At 47.5% G+C, this 21437-nt stretch overlaps 3 protein-coding genes across 5 annotated transcripts; 2 read left to right on the top strand and 1 right to left on the bottom strand.

Moving 5' to 3' along the window:
• The first annotated feature begins 202 nt into the window (after positions 1-202).
• On the top strand, positions 203-8956 carry PSMD5 (proteasome 26S subunit, non-ATPase 5). The gene is made up of 10 exons (XM_026062222.1): positions 203-410; positions 576-720; positions 1789-1902; positions 2345-2473; positions 3199-3308; positions 3732-3874; positions 4507-4698; positions 5547-5656; positions 6298-6438; positions 6893-8956. Exons 1-10 carry the CDS (start codon positions 226-228, stop codon positions 7148-7150), a joined length of 1527 nt encoding a protein of 508 aa, XP_025918007.1. The 5' UTR covers positions 203-225; the 3' UTR covers positions 7151-8956.
• A 387-nt stretch (positions 8957-9343) lies between these two features.
• LOC112964259 (putative UDP-GlcNAc:betaGal beta-1,3-N-acetylglucosaminyltransferase LOC100288842) lies at positions 9344-12341 on the bottom strand. Its single transcript, XM_026062079.1, has 2 exons — positions 12336-12341; positions 9344-11479 (listed from the first exon to the last, which is right to left on the bottom strand). Exons 1-2 carry the CDS (start codon positions 12339-12341, stop codon positions 10334-10336), a joined length of 1152 nt encoding a protein of 383 aa, XP_025917864.1. The 3' UTR covers positions 9344-10333.
• On the top strand, positions 10714-17578 carry LOC112964347. Of its 3 annotated transcripts, XM_026062310.1 has the most exons (5): positions 10714-10791; positions 10978-11081; positions 13046-13767; positions 13930-15106; positions 15538-17578. In XM_026062310.1, exons 4-5 carry the CDS (start codon positions 15102-15104, stop codon positions 16619-16621), a joined length of 1089 nt encoding a protein of 362 aa, XP_025918095.1. In that variant the 5' UTR covers positions 10714-10791; positions 10978-11081; positions 13046-13767; positions 13930-15101; the 3' UTR covers positions 16622-17578. The 3 variants fall into 3 exon arrangements, with proteins under 3 accessions (XP_025918095.1, XP_025918092.1, XP_025918093.1); XM_026062307.1 differs by lacking the exons at positions 10714-10791; positions 10978-11081 and having other exon boundaries at positions 11401-13147; positions 13584-13767; XM_026062308.1 differs by lacking the exons at positions 10714-10791; positions 10978-11081 and having other exon boundaries at positions 11401-13767; positions 15018-15106.
• The last annotated feature ends 3859 nt before the right edge of the window (positions 17579-21437 follow it).

Raw genomic sequence — 21437 nt, 5'->3', positions numbered from 1 at the left:
TTCCCCCCGCGCCCCGCCCCGCCCCGCCCCGCCCCGCCCCGCCCCTCCCGCGCGACGGGGGCGGGCCCCTTCTGCCACGCCCCTCGCGCGGCCCTTCCAATCAGAGCGGTGCCAAGGGAGGAGGGGGTGGGGCCCGGCCGCCATTTTGTTGGCGGCGTGGCGGACGCGAAAGGAACCCCCTGGTTACGGCGCGGCGGGCGGTTGCGCGGGGGCGGCGCTGCCAAGATGGCGGAAGCGGCGGCGGAGGCGGCGGCGGAGCTGCTGGAGCGGGCGTGCCGGCCCGAGGCGCCGCTGGAGGAGCTGCGGGCCCTGCGGCTGGCCGTGCAGGCCGTGCCGCCGGCCGCCCTCCGCCCCCGCCTGCGCGACGCCCACCTGGGCGCGCTCTTCGGCCTCCTCAGCGCCGGTGACCGGTGAGCGCGGCCCCGCCGCCGGCCTGGCCTAGCCCGGCCCTGCCGCCTCCCCTCTCCCTTCCCCCCGGCGCTCTTTCCCCTCCCCGCCCTTCTCGGAGCGGGGGCTGGCGCGGCTGAGGGCCTCGGCCGTGTCCCCTCTCCTCAGGGTGTCCCTGTCCCTCGCAGGGAGCAGGTGTCTGCGTGCGTCGCCATCCTGGAGCGGCTGCTGCAGGCCCTGGACCCGCCCTACCTGATCCGGAACCTCCGAGAGGAGCTTCAGAAAGGCCTTTTCCATCCCGACGACTCCGTGAAAATCCTCACCATATCTCAGGTATGGCTTCCCACCCCTGGCCTTCCAGCTTGGCCAGAGTTCCATCTTGGGCCAGGCTGGGTTACTCTGATCTCTGACTGATAATTATTTTTGAGCTAAACTATGAGAAAAGCACTGTGCTAAGTGTTAACTGCAGGAGCGATGCTTGTATGGGCTCCTGCAATTTTGGACACTACTGTACAATATGTAGGTGTATAATACTTAATGATGTGGCTGTTAAATGTCATGCATAAAACTGTATCTTGACAGAGGTAACTTATAAATGAATCCTCTGTGTATTGGTGACTCTGTTTTTGTGTACAGTGTTCTTAGCCAACACTGACAGCAGGTGCTACAGGAATTAAATACAGCAACAGTTTTGCTATTTGGGGTACTTTGAACAATATTGTGAAAATACTGTAGCGGATTAGACTGTTTGTAGTAACTTGGTATTTGTTGCGTTAACTTAAAAGAACAGAATCTGGGAATGATGTAGTTTAGAAGGGACCTCTGGAAGTGTTGGGTTCAACCCCCAGCTCAAAGCAGGGCCGGTTTACAGCAGGCTGCTCAGGGCATTATCCAGTTTTGAACACTAAAGAATGGAAATTCCACCTTTCTGGGTAGCTGTTCCACTGCTTGACTGTTCTCATGGTGGGAAAAAAAAAAAAAGGTCCTAATAGACCTTACCGTGTTGCAATTTGTTGCTGTTGCAGTGCACCTTCAAATATGAGTCTGGTTGTGTCTTCTGTATACTCTCCCATTATGTAGCTGAAGATAGCAGCATGATTTCCTCTTAGCCTTCTCTTATTTACCCAGGTCTCTCGGCCTCTCCTAGTATGTGCTCCAGCCCCCTAATCATTCTGGTGACCCTCCACTAGGCTTGTTCCAGTTTGTCAATGTTTACTTGACTCTTTTATGCAACTGCATCTGGAGTACAAAATGTGCCCAGTTCTGTAGTCCCTGCTACAAGAAAAAAGTTGAGAAATTTGAAGAGTTGAGTCTTTCTCAAATTAAGAGAATATGAGTGTGTGTGTGTGTATATATATATGACTGTAACTAAACTAATAGTGTATTTAATCATCTTCTTAGGTTGGGAGGATTGTTGAAAATTCAGATGCTATTAGAGAAATTATCAACAGTCCTGAATTATTACGGCAAATAATCTGTTGCATTGGTGGCAACAAATTAACTGATGTAGAAAAGGTATTCTGTGTGGTGGGCACTGTCTGAGTAGTCTGTCATCTGAGATGACATCTCTCTTCCCCTTTGAAGAAAAGGGAGCTTATGTAGGTTGAAAGACTAGTATCAGTTATGTGGTAAAAAAACCTAGCAAGTAGGTGCCCTATGTCAAAAGTTAATTAAATGGGGTAGAAAATCTTACCCAGGATTGCCATCTTCCAGTAGCTATTGACCCTGAAGTAAACTTGTAGATCTGAACTTAATGCCAGAGACTTGGTTCACAGTAACCATAACTAGCTTTCAGCAGAGATGTGAGTAATTGTCACTGAAAAATGAATAGAAGTTAGAATTTTAGCTGCATAACTATGATTTAATATGTTAGCAAAGAATGGTTTAAACTAACTCTGATTGGCCTGAGTTTTCTTCTGTTTGTGTCTTATGATGAGCAACTGTTTTTTGTTTGCAGGCCATCAAATCTCTCTCAAGAATTGCACAGACACAAGAGGGCTTAGAGGCTTTATTTGTGAGCAGTTTGTTGAGTGACTTGAAAAATGTCATGGCAACAAATGACATTGTACGGTATAGAGTGTATGAGGTAAGAATGAGATAAATGTTAGCGTTTGAGTTGCAGGGTGTTGCAGTTCTCTTGGACTGTAGTTCTGAGTTAAATCTGCATTTTTACAGCTTTTAAAACAGCATTCAGTTTTAACTGCTGTACAAACTTTTCTTCATTTCTACATTTTTGTCAAGATTAAAAAAGAGTAAGAAGGTTAGAGCAATGTTGATGCTGAAGTAGCGTCTTAATTTTTTTCTCCCTTATGGTGCAAAGGTGTGAAGAACCCAAGCACTATTTACATCTTATATTTTCTAGTATGTTGTGCTTAGGGTATTGGAAAGGCTACACAGTGTTACATTAAAGATATAACAGAATGTTTGCTTCTCTGAAAGTAAAAACAAAATAGTTTCTGCAGTCTCGTTACCTTGGGATGTGAAGGGGGAAGAAACAGAGATGCTGAATGTGTCATTCTGGATAAGTATGGAAAAGGAAAAATAATGCAATTTAGACGTTCTAGAGCTTAATAGGAATAGCAATGATGACTTTCTGAAGAAAAAGTGTGAAAAGAAAGCAAATGCACATGTTGTAAACCTGGAATTCTTTATGAACTTGTTCTTGGGCAAATGTTTAGATGTATTATGCAGCACTAAATCCCATCTTTAATATGCTTATAGGCTTAATTTGTAAGATAGGATTGTGAAGTGTTAACATTATAATGTTTTTACAAACCACTCTTTTCCCCCCCCCCCCATGCTTTTATTTAGTTAATTGTTGAGATCGCTTCAGTGTCAGCTGACTCGCTAAATTACTGTGCAAACAGTGGATTAATATCAGAATTAATTGGAGAGTTGACTGGAGATGATGTGCTGGTCAGGTATGTTGGTAGTGAGTTTGCCACATTGTTAAAACACAGGTGTTCACTCAGTAACCTTCTTCTAACACATTTGTGTGTGTTTCTTTTGGAACTCTCTTCAGGAAAACTATTTACTCCCCCACCCCCACCCCTCTCTTTAAATAGTCTTGTATGTAAAATACTGTTTACTTAAGTTTGAGAATGAAGATGAAGGTTTCCCCAATATGTTCCAATAGTTTTGATGTTGGGCTGCAACATCAGCACTCTTTGTGTGTTTCTTAAAGAAAGATAGCTGAGTGAGCTTGGAGGAATGTTGGACAGTTATATGGATTTTCTTTATTTTCTTTTTATACTTTAAGAAGAAAAATAGTTTCTCTAATCTTAATCTCTAGGTATTCTAAAAATGTATCTGAATAGGACAAATGAACTGTTTGTCTGTTGCAGAGCTACGTGTATAGAGATGGTAACCTCACTGGCTTATACTCCCCATGGACGCCAGTATCTTGCTCAACAAGGAGTTATTGATAAAATTTCCAATATTATCATTGGTGCAGAGTCTGATCCTTTCTCAGGCTTCTATTTACCAGGTGAAATTATGCATTTCTTGTTTCCAGTGTTAATTAATGCTTGCTTTTAATAATGTGTTAAATTGAGAGGACTGTTAAGCCTCAGTTTTGAAAGTTTATGTGATTTTTTTGCATATTAGAACTCATCATGTATTGGGCATATACAAAAAAGGCTGAAGGACAGTCTAATATGTGAATAATGCTTTTTACTAAGAGTGGTAGAAAAGATAAGATTCGGACAGACTACTGTAAATGTGAAGTTTAAGTATTACTGTAGTCTTTGAGCTCAACACCCCCCCACACCCCCCGCTAAAACCTGTTAAATAAAGAATTAAGAAGCTGCTAGACAAGTTCATCTTGTAGTCATAGAGAAAGTGTCGCCACCTGAGCTATGCAAAGGATATTTCTAGGTTATGTTGCTGCATTTCATATTCTTAAGTTTCCCTTGAGAGCCAAGGGAAACTTGCGTTTCCTCTGTATTATTGCTTCTTCAAAATACTGACTTGTTCCTTGGTGTTATCTGTATTCTGATGCATTTCGAAACAACAGTATTTGCATTTAACAATACCTGTTTAACAGTGGGAAAAAAAATCTTAATTCTGGGATAGCCAAAATCATTGTTATTGTACCCTGAATATTTTTTGTCTTGTCAGGATTTGTTAAATTTTTTGGAAATCTGGCTGTGGTAGACAGCCCACAGCAGATCTGTGAACGATACCCTGTGTTTGTGGAGAAAGTCTTTGAAATGGCAGAAAGTCATGATCCAACCATGATCGGAGTGGCTGTCGACACACTAGGAATCCTGGGATCAAATGTGGAAGGCAAACAGGTTTTGCAGAAAACTAGTTCGTATCATTTTTTTCCTATAATAATACTCTCAGTATATCATGTGAGATTGACTTCACATGGTATGATAGGGGAAAAGAATTGAAAAATACATATATTTCTCTAATTCTCATAATCATGGGTGTCTGAATAGCTGTGGAACAGCTATTGGTTGTTGTTAACAATCTTGCCAGGCATGGCAGTGTGAAATACCTGGTAACTAGAATTCTGGTATTACAAGCATGACTTGAGTCTTTTTTTCTAGTGAGTTGCATCATACGAATCCTCAGTGATGTTGTAATTTTAGATTCCTTTGGTCCTACTGATCTCATGGCCTTCTCCCCACTCAGGCAAAGAAAATACAAATGATCATCTAATGACACTTCTGTTGAGGACTGCATTGTTTCTCTTAATATAAAGTGGTCCTGAGTATTGAAATGAGGTGCTAGGCTTCTTGACACTAATGCAAGTTTTCTTTTTTTATGTGAAAATCTGTGTTAGCAGATAGCTATTGAAGCATTGTAGAATGGGATTGAAGATTTCTAATCACAAATATACTTGTGTCCATACTTCCCAAGCTAACTCAATTATCTGTCATGTATAGCTTTCTTTTTGGAAGCTTTTGGATAGTCCAGGGATATGAATGAACATAAAGCTTTTGTGTTTTTTTTCCTTTACCTTAGAGCCACATGAAGCAAAAGAAATTTTGCACGGATTTAACTATAATAGATTAAGAAACTGCCTTTCTTGGGTTGTGTATCCAGTGCTCTTTCTACTAGTTTTAGTATGATGTCACTGATAGCAATTTTCTATTCCTGTAGAGATCTGTCCAAACTAAATGAAAGCATTTTGTTTTTTATTTTCAAAGGAAGTAGATTTCAAAATCTGTTAAACAGAATAGGGCACCAGGCAAAGAATGCCCCAACGGAGTTAAGACTTCGATGCTTGGACGCCATTTCCTCTCTTCTTTATTTGCCTGTAAGTAAGTGTGTGTGGGGGGGGGGAGGGGGTTGTTTTGTTTTGTTTTTTTAATCTGAGAACTAAATTATTGTGCATCTAACTAATGGTGTGAAGACCTTTCGCAGCATCTCAGGTGCCTATTCCTGAATATCCCAAATCATTAACTTTACTGTTTTGAAATTCACTGATTTGTTTGATGCTGAAGGTAAACATTTGAGTGTGTTTATAAGAAGCCACATGCTCGGAGTTTGTTTGTAAACCTTGAAATCAAGATAACATCGTCAAGGGAAGCAGAGTAAACAGTATAATATTCTTGTGCTTTAAAGGGATCATGGCACACTGCTTAAGCCTTGTGTGTGTTGTTTAAGTCCAGTGACCTAGTTTTAATAGTGTAGTTTTGATTGAGCCATTTTCACTTATCTTGCAGGACTACACTCCAGCAGTAGTGTTCCAAAATAGATTAATTCTGTCCTTCAAGCTTAATGAAATACAGAAAGTTACTTATTCAGGAAATAAGTTTAAATTATTTCAGTTTAATCTGTTGGTGGTATGGTCCGTTTTCATTAACTTCCTTACCTATTGAAAAGATACTCAAAACTTGAAAGCTATTCATAATTCTAACCAAATTCTTTCATTTCTGTGCTTTTCTCTGTCCGTAGCCAGAGCAGCAGACGGAAGACCTTTTGAGAATGACCGAATCATGGTTCGCATCCTTGTCTAGCCAACCCTTGGAACTCTTCAGGAGTATCAGTACTCAGCCATTTCCTGATCTCCACTGTGGGGCTTTAAGAGTATTTACTGTAAGTTTACTTCTTTTTAAAGATGGGGTAGTGAATTCTATTGCCATTCAAAGTCAGATTGTGACAATGAGTGTCACAAACTTCTTGTTGAAATAAGGCCTCTTCCCCTGTGCTCCCGTTGCATTCACTGTTTGAATAATTCAACAGATGGGTCAGGTCTGCAGTGCTTATTTTCTTGTAAAGTTGGGAGGGGAACCCTCCAAACCTGGATTTTTAAGAGGCTACTTTGTCAGATACACTGCTTTAATAATTCATTTACAATGTGAAAGAGAAGCACTGAGCTCTGCTTGGTTTCCAGTGATGAGCACTGCTGTTTGGACAGGTTATATCACTATTGTGTAGTACGAATATCCCACTTCAGTTTTAATTTGTTCCTTGGTTATAGCTTAACAGTCTCCTGTGTTACTAGTTTAGGTTTTTCAAAATGAGTGTTTTTTTTTCTCTTCACGTTTAGGCTATTGCAAACCAACCATGGGCCCAGAAGTTGATGCTTGACAGTCCTGGGTTTGTGGAATATATTGTAGACAGATCTGTGGAACCTGATAAAGCTTCAAAGGATGCCAAATATGAACTGGTTAAGGCTCTTGTAAACTCTAAAACAATTGCGGAAATCTTTGGAAATCAATATTACTTGAGGCTTAGGGCTTACTTGCATGAAGGCCCTTATTATGTTAAGGCGGTTTCTACTACAGCTGTGGAAGGAGCAGAATAGTGTCATAACAGTAGCTTGTCTCAGTTCTCCTTCTTGCAAACTATATTACTGAAATAGCTGTTACGATTCTCCCACACTGGAGTCATTTTTAGATTGCCTTTTCAAAGAAACTTGAAGTATTTGACTCAATTTGAAGTAAGTCATGAGTGCAAGTTGTAACCCATAGGGCACAGTGTTATTTCCCTTAGTCTCATGGCATAAATCCTCTGTGTACTATCCTGAGACAAGTAACCAAGGTAAGCACTCTATCAACTGCAGACTCTGTGTTATTTTGCAGAAACTATCAGTGTTTAGTTAAACTGTTCTTGGGCTTGTAGTTCCTATCATGTTTTCTCAGTAGATTATACTTCAATTAAAAAACAAACACCAAAACACCTTGAGGTTCATTACCTCAGATGCTGCCGTGGTTTCTCTTACTCTTTTTTTTCCTTCCTTATACCTGCCTAAGTTGGCACTCGCGTGGAAAATGCTCCTTTAGCCAGTCATGTTCTGTCAGAAACCTAGTTGTTAAAAATAAACTAGTAACCTTCTAAAGGGTTTGTGCCCACATGAGGGAGTACAAACTGGATTATCTTTTATTATCAATTTGCTGGATGTAAGTCTTGTTTGAATAAAGTAATCCTAAATATTGTTTACATTTTATGCTGAGAATGACAAGAAAAACTTTTAGCCCTTAAAAAAAAAAAAAAAAGCAAACTATAATGTATAAAACCAAGCTTGGGAGCCTTGTCTCTCTTGTTAACTGCTACTTTGTATGGCAGTTCAGTTTACATGCTCAAAAGGAGCATGAGCTATAGTGCTGTAAGTCTACTTCAGAACCAAATCTTAAATTGTTTACACTATTTTTTATCAAGCTTTTTAGTTTTGTGTTATTTAAAAAAAGCACAAGATTTTAGTTGCTTGAGTTGTAATAAATGGGGTAGGAACAAAAAGCTTTCATGTTTAAATGCTTAAATGGAATTGAGGAGGAAACAAATATAGTACCTCATGAGGCTTTATATCTCCCTCTGAAGATGGTTAGCTAGCATATGGGGTGTAAGGCTAGCTGTACCACTGGCCACATCAGTAAGTAGTGGTGATGTGTCTTAGTCTGTAAACAAAGACCACGATGTGCTTCATACCAAAAGCTTCTTATTTTTCTTGAGAGCGTAAGAAACAAATTTGAGGCCAAGCTGGAGGAAACAATAAAACACAAGGTTACTGAAATAACTCAAAAAGTAGTAGTGTGTGTCAAGTCAGGTGTGCCTCTGTGGAAAGTGCTTGCCTCTGTCCTCCCTCTGCCAAGTGACTTGGGATAATCTAGGCACGTGGTAACTCTTTTCTTGCTTGTAGTAACTTTGGGCTGCAGCAGAGGTGATAGTGTTTTCTGCCAAAAAAAAATTCCTGTCAAGGAATGGAAGGGGGCTCAGAGAAGCAGAGTGGGTAGGGAAGGGCCATTAATGTGTAATGAGCTATCTGAATGCAGGTGATCTGCCTTTTTACTGGTATATACAAAAAACTGTCAGCCGAAATTTTACTGCTGCTCTCACGTTCATCCTCAATGTGCTGAGTAAACATCTGCTAGTGAGAAATGCAGTACAAAGTGTCTCATTTGTAAACTGGGAGTACCAGCAGCTTCATGAGTCCTGTATCCAGAAAAGCATGAAAGTACTTAGAAATGAGGTGAAAGAATGTAGAAGTCCTTATTTTGCACTTGTATTGGACTGTTCAGCTTTGTTTTAGGTGGCTTTGTGTGCTGGTAGCTCTGTATGAGCCCTGTATGAAAATCTGTAAAAGAAATCAATATAAACAGTTTTTTGCAATTTATGAGTCTCTTCCCTGTGTGTTTTCAGCTGTTGCTTGTAAAAGTTACTCTGTGTGCCGAGACTTAAGCATCTGCTTTGCATGGTACATTTGCCTGATAAAATATTTTAGAATACAGGTGCCAAACAAAGGGGTTTTTTTATACATGCATAATACTTTATTTTGTTGAGCTCAAAGCTTAAAGAAACATGGATTAATTGATCACTTTTATCCCTTATTATTCTCATAGTTCTTACCCCTCCTGTATAGAGCCATGTGGTTTACATGTTGCTCCTAGTATATCTTGTGTACAAAGGAAAACTAGTTTCTTCCCCTGCCTGTAATGTTAACAGGTGGAGATAATTAAGGAGAAGCAAATGAATGATGGAGAATGGGAACTGAGGAAGGGAACTTGGTTTAAAAAAATCTCATTGCTTGACTGGCTAACAAACTGCATAATTTGTCATTTAAAAAGAGGAATTGTGGATCCTCTGGAGCACACATCTAACTCCTTCAGTCAGAGTGGGAAGAGCAGAGAGGGGGCCATCAAAGGGACATGTGTCTCTTCCCATGTATCTCTATCACAATTGTAGAATGAATTTGTCCAGCTAATCTTTCTTCTGAAAGAGCTGGTATGGAAAAGTTAATCTGGAGGACATAGGCGAGGGTGGGGTTGTGTGTTCTGTAACTGCTCCCTAATGTGGGGGGTTTTTGCATTCTGAGCAAGCTCACTGTTATCAGCTTGCTGATGAATTAGTTGGTGAATTTGTTCCGACTTTGCTGCTGGCTTCATTCAGAAGCTTGCTTCTGAGCTGCTTTTGTCAGTGTTTCTCTGATGCCATGACCGTGACAAAAGTACGGCATTGTTCAGCCAGTCAGCTGAACTTCTTGTCCAAAGTCTCTGCAGGCTGATTATCTAAGCAAATTCCCAGTGATACTTCAGTGTTTGTTCCCGTTCTAAGCTGTCCTGTAACTTTATTGGTACTGTAAAATAGGGTGTTTAGAGGTAGATTCCTTTATTGAGGATGAAAAGATTCCTCTGTCACAAAATACTTTGGAAGTAGGTGATGCCTCAATTACTCAGATTGGATCAAAAATGCAGAAATAGTTTTGGCATAAGGTAGAGGCACTTAAACGGCTGGAAAACACTGGATACAGACCAACTTTCTTTAAATACTCTTTACTTCTGTGCATGCAGTTGTACATATTTAATATAGCTAGAGTACATCCAGTTCTTCTGCTATCGGAAACTAATCTGTGAAACAGGTTTTAGCCTTAAGAATCCCTTTGCTCTTAAAGGGGAGAGCACTAACTTTGAGAGGAGATGCAGGTTTTTACCAGCTGTTTTATCTTGTTCACATTTAGTGAAAGAAAATGTAGGCTCTCTTTGCAGAAGTTGTCTTAATCAGCAAAATGAAGAGCCTCATTTTTTATTGTATCAATGTTAAACTGTTTGAACTTATCAAAGTAGGTCAAAACTCTGCAGGACACCAGACCATAGTAAGTTTCCAGTAGTGAGCAATCTTTTCCATCACTTACTTCCCTCCAGTCTTTAAATAGCTCATCCTCTTTCATGTTGGAAGAGGTGAAAATGAATTTATAGCAGCACCGATTGTATCTGATGTGCTTTTCCCCAGAAAACCGAGAGCTGTGAATAGGAGTGATGCCAGCTTTTTTAGCGCAGATTCCAACAAAGATATCAGGGGGCACCGAAACTGGCACTTCCTTGGTGGCTACGTACACCTTCCGAGCTACGTCCTGGGAAACGATGAAAGCTGTCCCACTGCAGTAATCTGGGTAAAAGTCTTCTGGATATTGACTGATGGGAACAAAGCCAGGGCTTTCAGGGTCTCTGTCAGGTACTGCTTGATGAATAACTCTCCCAATATAAATGTCCTCTAGTTGTGTTAAGCTAAGCAAGTATCCAACCAAACTTGGAATACTGACAAACATTTCTTCGTTGGTTTTAAGAATGTACCTCGCATGGGGACAGAAAGTTACTGTCCATTCCATGCTCATCACAATCTTCTGTGTCTGAGTCGCAGGAGAATCAATGAAACTTCCTTCAATAATGTCTCTGTGCTCTTGAGACTCTTCATTGATCTCCAGCTGGGTGATTACTGAAGCTGGCTTTCCTAAAGCAAACAAGGTAAGGACAGCATAACCTCTGGTGTCTGTCACATTACCCCATGTCTGCCTGATCATGTTGCGCCTTGTCCTGTTTTCTGGGCTACTGCAGACAAGAACAAGCAAAAATACCTCTTGATCTGAGCATGCCCCTGCACTGCTGGTGGTATAAGACTTGGAGAGATTGGCCTTTAGAGGATCCGTGTCTAATTTCCTAGCCCTCTCCCTGATTTCAAGAACCTTCGCATCAGTGTAAGAAAGAGGTAATGACCGTAGGAAGTATTCCTCCAGTAAATCTGCTCCGAAAAGCAGTGCATGGAAAAGCAAGACATTAAATAGAATGAAGCACCACTGATGGGTCCGGAGCCTGCAGAATGTCAGCTGTGGAAGAGAAGAAATGGATGTTGAATTCTCTTTTTGCTAGACTGAAAAGGTTTTCATTCATCTTAGAACACATTTGGGCAAGACAATCTCCGCTTCTAGATCACAGTCTCTGTATTATTAATGTAAGGCTTTGAACAGCCTGTTTGTCCTTCTAGAAGCCTAAAGAATGAACCCCGCTTGGGGTACAGTGTGAGATCCCAAGATGAGGACATCACTGTGTCATAGTTCTAAAGGCTTCTTTCCATACATCCCCGCGTGGAAGTACTGAGGATAACAGACAATATTCAAATAATTTCTCACCATCTTTTAACCTGTTGCTGCTGATCTGAGATATTAGAGGACACATACTAACCTGTAGAGGATTTGTTAACTACCCATTAAGTGAATCTTTGATAGTTGTTTTTCTTGTTGTTTTTTTTACAATGCCTTGACAGGATAAGAAGTAAAAGGGAAAGTCAGTGTCACGCAGCATTTCAATTCAGTCGTTCAGAACTGAAGCCTTGTCTCTGCGTGGGGACTGTCCCCCTGCCAGTCCTGCTCCCTTTGCTGCGCCCTTGGTTCGGGCTTGCTCACTGCAGGGTTCAGCTGACTCCAGAAACAGGGCTCGGAAGGGCAGGCTAGAGCTCAGTCTCCCCTTCGTTGCTGTAATGCACAGTTGCACAGCCTGTGCATAGGAAGCAACTGTGATTTTTCTGCTCTATTGTCAGTGCTGCTAACTCAAATGATGGCTGCGAAATTAATGTTTGCCAGTTAGCGTTACTATCTGTGCATGCTGGGGGAAGGGAGCCCTAGAGCAGCCGTACTGTAGTTCATGGATAAGATGACTTGCAGTAAGTGGGCAGCCTCATCCTAGACTCCCTGCTGGGGTGGATTAAGGAGACAAAGCACTTACCTGCATGGCGGCAGGGAATGCGGGGTGCAGCTGGGTGGGTGTATGTTCCGGTCGGAAGCAAATTTTCCCTGTCTGAAGCTTAGGAGGCAACGCATGTATCTGGGTCTGCAGGATTGAGTTACTTCCTAATAGCCAAGCACACTGACTTCCACCTTACCTGGCTGCAGAGAGGAAAGATGATCCGAGAGGATGATCATATTGCAGCTGCCTAAAACACAAAGCAAGCAAAACTAGCCTTTCCCTTTATTTCTGATGCTTGGATGGGACTTGTGTTAAAGTCGTTGAGTCTCTGAGACGTAATGGTGTGAAGCAGCTGCTAGCAATAACTCTGTAAAGCAGGTTCCACTGTTGCTGCTGCGAAGCTATTGCATCTGCCTGTTTGCTGGGTGTTCTCTACAACTACGCAGTTTTCCTGGTTCCTGTGTCCAGGGGAATTGGCCTGTGCACTGTGCGCTCTGCCTTTCCTTTGAGGGAGATTTGGTGCATGAGCTCGCGGATTTGCCTTGTGCGAGGACTCTGTGATGGGACAGATGCTCTTTAATGACAAGGCTGCTGGGACCGGGCAAGAGGCTGCCAGCCAGCACGTGTAACCTCAGAGGCTTCCTTTGGCCAAGGGTTAAGGAAACACAAATGTGTGCCTGTGTCTTTCTTACCCAGTGGAAGATTTTCCAGCTTCTGTCACTGCTGATGTCTTCGCTCATTGCTTACAGACCCCCCAAGGGTGCCTGGAGCGCCTTGCTCTGCTCTACTGCTGTGTGCTGCTCCCTTGGTCAGGCCCGGGTGGGTGACAGCTCAGCGACTGGGAAATGCTGGTGAGCGAGATGACTTTGCCGTTCCCTATGAGCAGCACACGTGTGGTGTGTTGCCACATTCAGTTGCCTGGTAGCATTTTGCTAGGCAAAGAGCCGAGTGCTCTGGCACCCGGTGCCTTCCCTGCCCACGCGCAGGGTGAGCCAGGCCCCCCTCGGGCTCCCTTTCCTCCCCGGGGAGCCCCCAAAGCCCCTGTTGGCTGTTCCCATCAGAGGGTGGTGTTTGATGCCCCAGCGCAGCAGGGTGGAAGATGATGTGCCCTCGGCCCAGCTGCCTGGTGGCTCTCATCCTAATGGAGATGGAGGACGTCCAAGCGGGTCAGGGCCCTGAGGGCTGTCAGGCCAGGCTACCTGTCGCGCACTGAGCAGGCAGAGCAATATGAAGGCTTTTTCGCTGCATCCGGAGCTACTGCTGATGGAGCTGTACGTTTCCCTGCAGACAAAGTGCCTCGGTTTGCTCTCTTGGCTGAACCTAGAGCCAAGGAACTGCAGGGCTTCATTTAATTCAAGGCACGTTTTCAATGGGCTGCTTGGAGCAAGGCTCAAAGAAGTGGCCGCTCCTGATGATAGCTGATGGAGGCGCGTGCTGGTGGGCCCATGGCTTGGAGGCTGGAGATCTTCTGGTGAGTCTCACCCTGCCCCTCTTGACCATCCAGCATCCATTTAGCAGAGTGGGGATGTGAACTTTAACCAGCCAACTGCATTAGCAGGGCTTGGGCTTTCTGTCAGCCTCCCATTGCCCCGGGCTTTTACATGATTTTTTTTTTTTTCTACTTTCGTGATAGTCACGTGTCCGGGTAGAGAGCTGCGAACTTCCACCTGCAGACAGGCTGCCTTCCCGCGATGGCCTCGGCCTCCCTGGCTGACGCATGGGCGCGCTGGAGCCTTTGCCGTGTTAATCTTGGCACTGCCGCGGGCTGCGCTCAAGTTAACTGGGGTGCAGAGCCACGGGGAATTGGAAGAGCTGCAGTGGGGAGTGCCAAAGGCACTACAAACAGGATGGAGGTGTCAGCAGGGGCGAGCGTTGGTTTTGGCAGCCTTTCTGCGAGCCATCGGTGTCCGCTTTATTAGCATGGAGCTCGCAAAAGCGCTGAGGAGTTGCGAAAGGCTTGCGGGTTCCCAGGCGCTGCCTGGAGAGGGGACGGAGGGCAGCGGAGGGAGCACGCGGCAGCTACAAATGCGTGCGATGGGCAGAGCGTGTCGGGAGGTGTCAGCCTTCACCAGCGCAAGTGTGGGAACTGCAGCCTCTGCGCGAGAGCAAAAAGACTTTCTTTTTTTTTTTTCCTTAATGTAAGAAGACTTCTCTTAGGCAAGGAGGTGTTTCTGTTGCTGCAGAGCTGCTCAGGCACCCCGGCTGTCCGCTGCCGTTCCCACGGGGATCTCTGAGCATCTGTGAGCGGTGCGGAGATTCGGGATGAGTGGGGAAGAGTTAATGGAGTGACGGATGCGGTCTTGCAGCTGTCATTCCTCCCCCTGCCTCCCACCCCGTCCTCGGCAGTACTGGTTTGAAGCCTGAGCTCGCAAGCCTGGCAGAAGCTGTTGCTCTGGGGGTTGTGACTATTTACTGCATTCCCCGGCAGCCTGGGGCGAGTTAGCAAGTGCTGGGTGGAAGTTGCCTCTCAGCAGCCCCTGGGGCCTTGGCCTGTCCCAGGAGATCCTCTCTGTGCCCTGAGAAGCCCCAAAACAGCGCTGCGGTGGCCGGTGCTGGTGCCCAGCCTGCTGGAGGTCTCACCAGGACAAGCAGCACTGCAGATTTAGAGCGCTTAGGAAAGTTGCGGTGCTGTCCTTTGCGCTTATCATCTGGGCCATATATTTTTAGTAAATGGTCTGCCTAGGAATACTGCTAGAGCTGAGATGGTCGCATCTCCCCTAGGAGGAAGCTGGGAGACTTCTGGCTGCAGTGTTTCTTCTCCTGCTCTTGCCCGCTGAAGACTAACTGTACCTGTTGGCATGAAAGATGGGGTATGTGGGTGACCCTTCCTTCTGCGGTGAATGGGTACAAGGACGAGGATCCATTGGTAGGGTTTGCCTTAGCCGCATGTCTTGCTAAGGCTCAGGGTGTGATGCTCTGGCCTTTGCAATCCTCGCTGAAACATCCGTAGGGAAGCTGGAGTCAGCTGAATGTCCCAGAAAGGTTGAGAAGAGCTTTGATTTCTTGCTTGGGGCACCCAGGGGTTACTCCCCCTTGGCTCTGGCTGTTGCTGGCCCTCCTGACTTGCCCCCTCGAGGAACGCCTGGGTCTCCAGGAATGTGGGGAGATCTTTTCCCGCAGGTGCTGTGTATTTTTGATGTGCTGGGAGGCCGCAGTGATCTGCATTTTCCAACAGCTGTGCTGGGCATGGTGGCACTGGCAGGGACACTGCTGCTATTTTTTTTTTTTTAACATTATCCAGCCATGATGTTCCTTGTGGCTCAGCTGATAAACGAGTGGTGATGGCCCTGTCCGAAGATGACTTCAGATATAAGAAGACGATAGGCGAGAGCCGTTCCTGCTGTCACTTCCCGGGAGCTGCTGTAGTGCTGGGGTCACCTGAAAGCACCGGGTCAGGCCAGCGCTCTTCTCTCGGCCCTTGCCCAGTACCTGATTTAATCAAGGTCGCAGCACTTCTTAGCGTGCAATGGGAAATCGTGCAAGAACGGAGACCGTGCAGTGTGAAAAGAAGCGAATGTCTTAATACCTATGTTTTATTTTCTCTGGCTAGCGGGGATGGCTGCATCCCCCTGCAACGTCCTTTGCAGCGTGGGCGCCTTGTTCGCCGGATAGAAACGGGAAGGCTCCTGGTGTGCGCTTCCCAGCAGACGGGAAGAGGTGTTGTGCTGGGACGCTGTAGACAACTTGATCCATCATATGAAGGGTGCCTCTTTAGATGGACAGATGTTCAGGGTTTGGGCTGGCTTTTTTTGGTGTGCTTTGGCATGCTCTCTTGGCCTGTGCTCTGGAAGGACAGATGTGCAGAAGCTGGAGGAGATGGGGACGCTGGCAGGCAGGAGCCACGCGACCAACACCATGGCCCTGCGCTGGACGCTGCGGAGGTGGGCACCGAGGAGAGCAGAGTGGGCCACAGTGACGTGGCCCATCCACAGGGGATGGATCCATCCGTGGCTCTGCAAAAAATCCTTCCGAAGCCCGCTGGCTCCCCTCCCGGGGCTGGGAGCGTTCGGAAAGGGGAAGCAAAGCCCGCTTGGTTTCAGCTCTGCTCGACTCTGGATGACGCACCGCTCGAGAGACGGGGGCAGCACGGGGGAACGGGGCTTGCTGAGGAAGACCAACGGAAAGGAAACCAAGCCCAGCACTCAAACCCAAGCTGCAGCTCACACGCCTCCCCCCGCGGTCCCTCGGGGACTGTTACCCTTCCCCGCAGGCAAAGCTGCCTCCCTTCCCCATCGCCTCCGCACCCTTCCCCGTGCAGCTGCGGCCTCTTCCTGAGCGCCAGCTTGATTCATGCATGCAGCCTTCAAAAATCTTCCCTCGAATGATCCTTGCCAGCTTCTGTTTGTCTAAGCCATGTGTAGGCAGCCTGGTTTTCTCATGCATCAGCCTCTTCCCAGGATTTTATGGGGAATCGAGAGTTCCTGCCCTTTCTGCACCCTCCCCTCTAGAGCTTGGTGTGCAGGACGCTGGGGAAAGAGTGAATTTGGGGTGCTTTAGGAAAGTTTGAGATTCAGGCCCCCGGCTGGTGGCTGGCTGGTTTGTATTCCCTTGGCTTTTGCATGTGTTTGCAGGTTGCAGGATTTGAGCCTTTGCAGGCAGCTGGCTGCAGGCAGCCTGCAGGTCGGGCTGCGGTGGGTGCACGGCTCTCTGCCGGCACCCCGGTACCTTGCCGTTGGGCACCCTAATTTAAGGATTAGCAATCTGCCCGTGCCACAACCCACCTGGGACAACGCTGCGGCAGGTGGGTGCTGCTGGAAGGCTGAGCAGGATGCTCCTGGCGAGGAGGCTGGCGGCGCCGGCTGGGGCAGCTGCATGTGGAAACACTCGTAGGGTTAATTTTCGCATGAGTCTGTCCTCTGCTAGTTATTGACCCCGGGTTATTAATCTGCCTTTTTGATTTATTACTGTGTTAATGTCTGGGCCCGCTCGCCCGGGTCCATGTCAGCATCGTAGCAGGGCCTTGAGATAGTCCAAAGCAAAATTTCTCTGAGTGTTTATCCTCTGCATTTTGCTGTGTTTTGCCAGTGCCTGTAAAATAGAGCGATGGGCTGGAAAGGGACGTGTCTGGTTTTTAATAACAGCATCAGTTGCAATAAATGAAGGAAGACAAATGTTTTGGTCTTAGTCACCTAATAGCAATGTTTTTGCTTAAAAATATGATTCAGCTCTTGCGAGCAATTCTTCATCCAAAATTCTCTGTCGGGACTGGGAGATGATGGAAGAGATGGCTCTATAAAACTTAGGCAGCGTGCATTTCATTTGGATTTTGATATTCAGCATTCCTCAGGGTGTTAAGTGTAAGCAGAAAACTTAAAACAACAAACCAAAGTGCTGATATGTTAGACAATAGATTAGCCACTCTTGATATACAAATGAGGGTTTCATTTTTCTTTTAAATGACTTGGTTGACTGAGCTAAAGGCATGTTTTTATAGCCAGATTCTTAGCATTCGTTTTCTCTTTGCATACATCAGTCTCGGAGTGACAGAGATCCATCATCTGGTACGTGTGTGTTTGATTATTACTTCTCGAGTTTAATGACAGCTTTGACAGCCAGTTACCACTCTTTCTTGATCAAGACAGCCTAAACCCTCTGTGCACACCGTAAGTGCGACGTTCAACATCAGCAACACGCAACTAAATACAAGGGGAATCGCGAGAGCGTCAGTGCGGGAATAACGTGCCGGTTGCAGGGCACGAGGCTGAGCCGGCTCCTCCGGAGCTGCCTCCCTGCCCAGACGTCAGCTGCACAGAAAAGCCGCCTGTTTTGTAGCAGACCAGAAGTTTTCCACTTGCTAAATTAATGGTCGTGGTACAGCATGTGGGCTACCTGGCCTTTTCCTTTCGTTCCCTTGAGTTAGATGTGTGCCGCGTTTGGGCCTCGGAAAACCACGCTTCCCGTAGGATTCGCTTCGCGCACAGAGCGTTCCAAGCGCCCGGAGCCTTGCGTGGAGCTTAGTAATCACCCCGAGCGCTGCGGCCCCTGGGCTCCGAGAGGGGCTGGGCGCAGCCGGCGGCACCCTTTGCACGCGGCGTGGTGTTGCTGGTGGGCGGACAGGAAGCTTTCCTGCAATAAAACCCTAGAAACTGGTAAAAAGCTAAATTCCTTGTTTGGGCCCAGAGCCAGCATGTTCTCAAGCGCGAGGAGATCTGGCCCACTGGGAGCCACGAAAGCCGGTTCAAGAGACTGGGCTGAAGCTTTGCGTGGAGACGCTGGTGGGCAGGGAGGGCTCAGCGCGCCCTGGACATCCAACCGCTTGCAGGACCTCAGGGCCRCCTTGCGTCCATGAGCCTGCACCATCACGCAGGACACGCCGGCGTGCCGGGGGCTGCCTGGATCCATCTCTGGCGACAAATACGGGCAGGTGGAAGTGCCGGCTGCTCTGCTCTTCTTCCAGCGCTGCGAGGACGGCTGGGACGGGGAGGCAGGATGGGGCCATGGGGAGCTCGGTTATCTAAAACACCCTAATCATGGCAGTGTGCGGGAGCGCCGTGCCACACCACGCAGGCCTGCCTCCGGCCGCGGCGGCTCTGCAGCGGGTGAACGCGGTCCCGCTGGTCCCTGACCGCCGCAAGACCCTGCAGTGTCTCCGAGGCCGAGGTGCTGCGGAGATGCCAAGCGCCTGCCAAACCATCAGCGATTAAAGAGGCCCTTAAACAACGGCTGCCGGGAAGCAGCACTCGTTATCACAAGGTATCGCTAGCTCGGACCCAAAAGACCTAAAAAAGTTTCCAAAGACAAGTGAACTTTACTGCTTTTGATCTTGGAAAAATTCTGGTGGGGGGAAGCGCAGCATCTCTGGGGCAATATTCAGAGTGACCGGGTAAAAACTGGAGAGTGTGAAGAGAGCCACAAAAATCACTGGAAAGCTGGAGAAAATGCATTAGGGAGGAGGGAGAGCACTCGGCCTGCCTAGCTTCTCCTAAAGGAAAGGAAGAGGTGTTTTCTATTGCAAAATGTTTCCATGGGGAGAAAACGTAGGCTGAAAGGCCCCACGTCAGGGAAGGGCTGCACCTTGCAGGAGTGCAAATCCACCACGGACCTGGCCTGGACTTCCCAAATACACCCTGCTCCCAGGTACATCTGACAGGCTCAGCTCGGACTTTGAGCGTAGAATAAGATCTATCCCTATGGTGCAAAACGGTCTGGGAAGAGCGGGCAGGCTCTGCAGGGGCAGAGCGGGTTTTCCAGGGGTGAGGCCGGAGCGCGCTCCCAGAAGGATTCGGCTGCTGCAGGAGACCGATCCCTCAGCCCAGGCTCTGCCCCTTGCAGGCTTCTCCGAACGCTATTGATTGCTGCTGGAGCCGCGGCGCTCTCCCAGATTTTAATTTCCAGGATGCTGGGCAGCAGGAGCAGTGCCAGGCTGGGGCAGACCCACATGCGCCCAGCCGCATGCTCTGACGCGGGTGAATGGCCGTCCCGGCTCACGAGCCCGGGGGGATGGCACGCAGCCCCGCTGCCTCCGTGCGGGCAGTCGTGGCTTGCCGTCTCTGCGCTCCAGGCCGGTCGGCCCCTGCATCCGCCGTGAGCGGGAATTGTTCACCCGCAGCTGCCTCGGCTGATCCCGCTCCGGCCCGGCGTGCCGGGCTGCGTCTGCAGCCAGCTCCACCGAGACGCAGAGCCGGAGCTGCGCGGCCGGGGCGATGCAACCCTACCCCCTCCTCGTGCTCATCGCCATCCCTTAGCGCTTCTCATCTTCTAATAATCTCATTTAGGTCAGCGGGTGATTTCCCTTTGGGCTTCTAAATACGTTGTTTCTCTGAAATCTGGGCAGCAGCCGGTCCCTACCGCGAGGTTAACGGCGTGGGCCGTTGCCAGCCCCGGCGCCCTGCCGGGCAGCRCTGGAGTGCAAAGCAGGCGGGGACAGGGGGACTTTTCAACGTGAAATAAGGCAACATTTCAATAGGTAGAAAAGGGCTGTGTGCACGTTCACAGGCAATACTTACTGGTTTGGATGGCTAGTGCATTTTGTAATACCAGCTGTGCCCTGGAATCATTTCCAGAGTTAAGCAAAATTGGGGCAAGAAAAAATAACCACTGGGAAAGAGGAAGAAAACTTTTTGCTTTTTTTTTTTTTGCTTTTTGCTCTTCTAAGCACAGATTGTGAAATGGTTTGTTAGGCATGACCCTGTTATAYCCATTTAGTGGCAGAGGAAGCAAAGACTGCAAGGACTGAGCGCTTTCTCCGGGGTAGGGCAGCTGGTCCGCGCCAGGGCTGGGAGCAGACCCTGGGCCTTCCTAGAGCAGGACCTAGCCGAGCCAAACGCAGTCGTGGGGACAGCTTGTAGCCGAGGGCACCCGTGTCCATGGGCTTCCACCTCTCTGTGTCCCCACAGAGCTCAGGGACTCGGTGCCCGGCCAGGCAGCCTCGCTGCAGCTGGGACGGCTCGAGCACGCTGTCCAAGGGCAGCCGCCCGCRTGGTCTCCACCATCCTGGAGAAAACACACCGAAGAACTTGTTAGGAAGAACCCAACCGAACTTCTGGTACACCTCGTTCCTCTCCCTCCCTGACCACAGCGTGCGAGGTGCAGCATTTGGATGGGGATGTTTTGTTTTTCTGGCTTTTTCTCTTCCATTCTTCAGTTGTCTTTTCTTAACATCCCCTGCCCCCACCTTAACTGTTTTAAATAATTCCTCCTCCACTTCTGTGTTATCACCTAGCGTGTCAATAAGCTGCTATGCTACCCACCCCCTCTCCTTGCGGATCCGCACGTTAACATTTTGCACTTGATAATGTGAGGCAATTAGTGAATGAAGAATAACTTTCCTACTTAAAAGCACGATGGGTTGGGAAGCGTCACATGGACGGATTGCAAAAGGAGTATTAATTGCTTTTCTCTCAAACGACTCCTGGTGTAGGAGAGCCCATATGGAGAGGGAGGAGGAGGAAGAGATGCTGCAAGAGAGACAAAGTCTGCAGTCGTAGCGAGAAGCGTAAACCCAAGAGCATTCGAGTGGGCACTTCCCTCGGAGCTGCGGGCCGAGGCACGGCGGGGGCTGCCTCGCCGGCAGCGTACGGCAGTGTATGACAATGCATCACTCCTAGGGGATGCGGTGCCCCGCGGCCAGCCTCGCTGGTGGGGCTGCGCTGGCACGGGGGTGCCCAACTCCTGGTGTAGGAGAGCCCATATGGAGAGGGA

This window comes from Apteryx rowi, unplaced genomic scaffold, assembly GCF_003343035.1.
Source record: "Apteryx rowi isolate R43461 unplaced genomic scaffold, aptRow1 scaffold_19, whole genome shotgun sequence".
NCBI lineage: Eukaryota > Metazoa > Chordata > Aves > Apterygiformes > Apterygidae > Apteryx > Apteryx rowi.
Note: the sequence above shows the minus strand (reverse complement) of the source record. Positions and strands in the feature narration are given on the sequence as shown.